The 5,086-nt window shown below is 39.1% G+C and overlaps 1 protein-coding gene across 2 annotated transcripts; it reads right to left on the bottom strand.

Annotated features, from left to right (window-relative positions):
* Positions 1-3,797: 3,797 nt before the first annotated feature.
* On the bottom strand, positions 3,798-4,820 carry LOC136206990 (26S proteasome regulatory subunit 10B homolog A-like). 2 transcript variants are annotated; one of them, XM_065998228.1, is made up of 4 exons: positions 4,649-4,820; positions 4,470-4,568; positions 4,260-4,389; positions 3,798-4,111 (listed from the first exon to the last, which is right to left on the bottom strand). In XM_065998228.1, exons 1-4 carry the CDS (start codon positions 4,727-4,729, stop codon positions 4,041-4,043), a joined length of 381 nt encoding a protein of 126 aa, XP_065854300.1. In that variant the 5' UTR covers positions 4,730-4,820; the 3' UTR covers positions 3,798-4,040. The 2 variants fall into 2 exon arrangements, with proteins under 2 accessions (XP_065854300.1, XP_065854299.1); XM_065998227.1 differs by having other exon boundaries at positions 3,798-4,389.
* Positions 4,821-5,086: the final 266 nt, after the last annotated feature.

Genomic DNA, 5,086 nt, shown 5'->3' with positions numbered 1-5,086 from the left:
CTACAAAGGAGCAAGCCAGTACCATTAAGGAGATCCTAAATTTTTTCTGTGATGGCTCAGGACAGAAAATTAATTTGGAGAAATCTTGTTGTTTCTTTTCGGCAAATGTGCAGGACTATATACAGGATCAGATAACAGGGATGTTGGGAATCAGAAGCACTAAGAATTTTGGAAAGTATCTTGGAGTGCAGCTTACTCATGAGAGAGTGAATAGACGCTCCTTCGATACGGTGGTTGATAGAGTCAGATGTCGGCTCGCTGGTTGGAGGGAGAATTGCCTCTCAATGGCGGGAAGAACCACTCTGGTTAAATCAGTTTTATCTGCGCTTCCGACCTATACAATGCAGACAGCAGTTTTTCCAATTAGTGTGTGTAAGACACTTGACAGCATCAGTAGGAAGTTTGTTTGGGGCAGCAGTGGTAAAACTAAAGTGCATCTAGTGAATTGGAAGAGAGTTTGTAGACCTCGGAGCCAAGGAGGGATCGGGATCAGACAAACTCGTAAAGCCAATCTCGCTAATGTGGCTAAGCTTAGTTGGAGAATGCTCTCAGAACCGAATTGTTTCTGGGTTAAGGTGCTTAAAGGCATCTATGGCGGAAACAGAGAGGGGATGGACATGTTCCGGAAGAAGAATCCGCAAAGCTGTATTTGGAGGAGTATCGTCCAAGGGGCAGAAGTGTTGAAGAAAGGGCTAAACAGGTTAGTTAAAGACGGCAAGGATACGAACTTCTGGAATGATTGCTGGCTGGGCTCTAGGCCTCTCCGTGGAACAGCCATACGACCTTTATCTGAGGAAGAGAATGGAAGGAAGGTAGTTGAGTACTGGAAGGAGGGGCAAGGGTGGGATTGGGATGGTCTCGCCTTGGTTCTGCCTAGCGAAGAGCTGTTTAATCTAGCAGCAATAGTGCTGTTTCCTGGAGGGGAGACGAGGGATGGCTGGACGTGGGAGAAAACGCAAACATGAGCGTTCACGGTGAGGTCGGCGTACGAGGCCTTGAGGCCAACTTCAGTAATTCAGTTGGGTGAGTGGAGTTGCTCGGACTGGAAGGAGATTTGGGCGATTGAGACCACTGAACGAATCTGATACTTCATGTGGACCGTCGGGCATGGAGCTATTTTGACAAATGAAAATCGCGTCCGTCGGCACTTAAGCTTCGACGCTAGTTGTATGAACTGCGGAAATAAGGAAGATATGGTGCACCTATTCCGCGATTATGGGGAGGCTCGGCGAATTTGGCTCTTCTTTATCCCTATTGATTGGCAGCAGGCGTTCTTCTCAGGAGAGTTTAATTTATGGCTGAAGCATAATATCAGTGCTAAAGAACGCTGGTGCGGGAGGAGATGGTCTGCGGTCTTTGCTGTCAGTTGCTGGTTTATTTGGAAGTGGCGGAATGAATTAATTTTTGAGGGTTTGTCTCGGGGGATAGATGAGAAGATTGATTGCATATCTAGATACGCTTTGGAGATTCGGGGCGTGAATCAGAATCAGAGGAACAGCAGGCCATGGTCTGCACACTGTCAGGATCGTCTGGTGAAATGGAATCCGTCGGCGGGGGGGTGGATAAAAATCAATTGCGATGGGGCGAGCAAAGGGGATCCGGGCTGGGCGGCGTGTGGAGGACTGGCTCGAGATAGTACGGGAAGCTGGCTGAGAGGATTTATGTGTAATCTGGGGATATGCACTGCGTTGTTAGCAGAGCTATGGGGGATATATTATGGAATGGAGTCGGCTTGGAGATTGGACCGGAAGAAAGTTGTTATTGAATCAGACTCTCAATTGGCTGTCAGTATGATTAATGAGGAGGAGCCAAACTCCCACAAGCACTATTGGTTGATTGAAGAGTGTCGGAAGAGATCAGGTTATGACTGGGATGTTAAAGTTGTTCACACCCTTCGTGAAGGGAATAGAGCAGCGGATTTCTTGGTAAATTTCGCAGGATCAATGAGCTTAGGGCATCACGAGTGTGACGAACCCCCTGCATGCCTTAGAGACATCATCTTATCGGACTCTTCTGGTTCTTGTGTTATTAGGAGAGCTTGGGGTCTTCCCTGAGCCATGCTTTCTGTTTTCTTGGGGTCCTGCACCCTTCCTTATGTTCAAAAAAAAAAGATTATAGTTAAATGCTAAATTATATTAATTTAGTTGGATAGATAAGTTTATTATGCTAAAATGCTTGTTGGATTAATTAAATGCTAATTCCTTATTATTAAGTTCATTATGAAAACTATCCCTATTGTTTTGTTTTAAGAAAAAATCATACCAATTGTTAAAAAAAAAACAAAAACAAAAACAAAAGGAAAAAGAAATACATATATATACAACAAACTAACTCCTATTAATAATATCAAAAAATACAACAATCCCTCCCTGTTAATAACAACAAGAAAAAAATACATAAAAATACATAAAAGGACTAAAAAAGAATTAGCAAATCAACCATACTTCATGCAAAATAATTAACATTAATTATCAAAAAAAAATTAACATTAAATACACAAAATTCATAGAAAAAAGAACAAACTAAACAAACTGACAGCTGCTGAAAGAGAAAAAGAAGTCATTCCAGAAAATCAAGATAGGAGACAGGTAGTGAGAGAGATCGTGAAAGAGAGCGACGATCCATTATGGTTTTTAATTTGAAATTGAAAGAAGAGATGGACATTTCGGGAATTTTATGATAAGAGGGGGTAATGGTTCCGGAAAGAATATAAAGTAAAGGATAGAAAAGGGGACTTGGTTGGTGGTCTACGTTAGTTTAGGTTTGCATAAAACACTATTTAACCTCCAACCTATTCAGAATATGTGCATTTGACCATTGACCTATTATTTGTGTTTTTTTTTTTACAAAGAGGATAGAAGTCCTCTTTGTTACAAAATCAATGACTTTTCTCATAAGAAATTTCTCTCTTCATTAATTGCTTTGTTTTTATTTCACTTATCAATTAAATTTCATTAATTAAATACTCCACATATTTTCATTAACCATCTACTTAAATAAGAGTAAGTTAACATAAAGGTTAATAATTATAATCAGAATCATCGTGGGAACGATACTTTACTTTCATTCTATTATTTGATACAAGATATGGTGTATTTGCTCTAAAAACCACATAACATAAAATAAGCATCAGAGAGTACAACAATATACTTGTAATATGAGATTTTACTCGTTTATAAAGAGTTTTTAAGTTCCATTAGAGTAGCAGTAAAAAGATGAATTGCAAAATATCATTGTGTAAAAAGTTGTTTTTACTTTCTTTCACTTGTTTTCACCATTTTTCACTTTCTTTCACTAACTTTCATCAGTTTCATCTACTTATGTTTTTTTTTATTCTAGTTCTTTCTCTTCTTTGGTGGTCATGAACTTTATCACTGTCATCTTTGTTATTTATTTTAGTTTGAATATGAACTAAACATAATACTAGAATTACACTAGTACAGAAATGCTCACTTGTGTCGCACTTTTTCAGGTTGTTGTGTCGCACTTTTGTGCGACACAACAGGGGTGCGACACAAGAACTTTGCATCGCTCTTGAGAGCGACACAAGATACTTATCTGTTGTGTCGCACTTGTAACGCGCGCGACACAACATATGATAATTCTTGTGACGCGCTCCAAGGGTGCGCGACACAAGCTCCCCAATTAATCTGGTACACTTTGTATCGCTCCTTCCTCACGCGCGACGTAAAATATTGATATTTTTTAAAAAAAAATTAAAAAATTTCCAGCATCTAGCATAAAATTTACGTCATTTGCTACAAAAGAATCATATATTTCTTGGGAAACGTGCAACATTCATTACAGACTTCAGTCCAGGACACCATAAAAATCTACACAATTTCTTAGTGGATGCTGCAAGCAAATTATATACATGAGGAGCCACGATGATCTTCAAATAGCTTCCATTTCGTCATTTGAAATAGAAGGAACCTTCTGGCCAGAGATGTAGCTTTTTCCCGCATCCTCTGTATAAAACGACCATTGTGAAAGCTCCTTCCTGCTACATCAGAATGGAACTTTTCCAAGGGATAAGCAAGTTAGGTATGTTTTCCATCCTTGAAAAGAGCATAACCAAACATCCGCTGTGCATCAATTTCTTCCACACAATCTACAAAAAAATGTCATGGTTCCTTAAGCAAGTGGGCCCTACTATAATATGAATGCAGGATATAGACGTAACCAGACCATTATCAATGCATTTAAAATCAAACATAGTAGTAGTAGCTTTACAAAACTGTTTTTTTTTTCTATCATACCTTCAAGTTCCAATTGCAAATGATTATTCTCCATAATCAAATAAAAGAACACTAATTTATAAGTTCCAATATCTGCATTATAGTGTGAGCTTGACTCCAGTTTCTTTGCCTCGTTAAGCTTCCTTACAGTCTGCAACACCCCCATATCTAAATCAATACCACATTCTACAAACCCATTCACACTAATAAAGGCACCCAGATCAGTTTTACCTTCATAAAATCTTCATGGATAACATAATCACGTTCTGCACGGATTGCTGACATTCCAGCTTCAGTGCAAACATTGCGGAGATCAGCTCCATTGAAACCCTGACATAATTGCAGCAATCTTTAAAATTAGCATCAATCACTTGATCCGTTAAACAAGCAAAGGACACCCTTTGACTTACCTCTGCAAGTATCACAACAGCCTCATAGTCAATCTCCCCATGTTTTGCAATGCCTGCTGCATGGATCTTTAGAATTTCCATCCTTGATTGTTCATTTGGCAATGGAATCTCTATCTTTCGGTCCAAGCAGCCTGGCAATAAAAGTGCAGGGTCAAGAACATCAGGTCGGTTTGTCGCCATTATCATTTTAACCTACAGTAGATAGTCAGAAGGAAAATGATGTTTCTTTCACCAAATATACAAAGGACCTAATGCAGAGATTTGTACACACGATGTGAAAATGTGTAAATAATAGCTCTTAAGACATTCACAACATCATGATTATGGATACATGATATTGACAGCAAAAAGATCCAATTTTGGAAACCTTTTCAGAATTCAATTGTAAGGGATACGAGTTCACAAATTTCAACTTTGAGGGCATATTGAAGAAAGTGT

Source organism: Euphorbia lathyris, chromosome 9 (genome assembly GCF_963576675.1).
Source record: "Euphorbia lathyris chromosome 9, ddEupLath1.1, whole genome shotgun sequence".
NCBI lineage: Eukaryota > Viridiplantae > Streptophyta > Magnoliopsida > Malpighiales > Euphorbiaceae > Euphorbia > Euphorbia lathyris.
The sequence above is the reverse complement of the archived record's forward strand: the minus strand, read 5'-3'. Positions and strand labels throughout refer to the sequence as shown.

Coding starts and splice junctions, on each gene's coding strand:
- LOC136206990 (XM_065998227.1), bottom strand. CDS start 4,729: ATGGAAATTCTAAAGATCCATGCAGCAGGCATTGCAAAACATGGGGAG. Junction 4,569..4,648: donor CTGTTGTGATACTTGCAGAG/GTAAGTCAAAGG, acceptor CAATTATGTCAG/GGTTTCAATGGAGCTGATCT. Junction 4,390..4,469: donor TCCATGAAGATTTTATGAAG/GTAAAACTGATC, acceptor GGGGTGTTGCAG/ACTGTAAGGAAGCTTAACGA.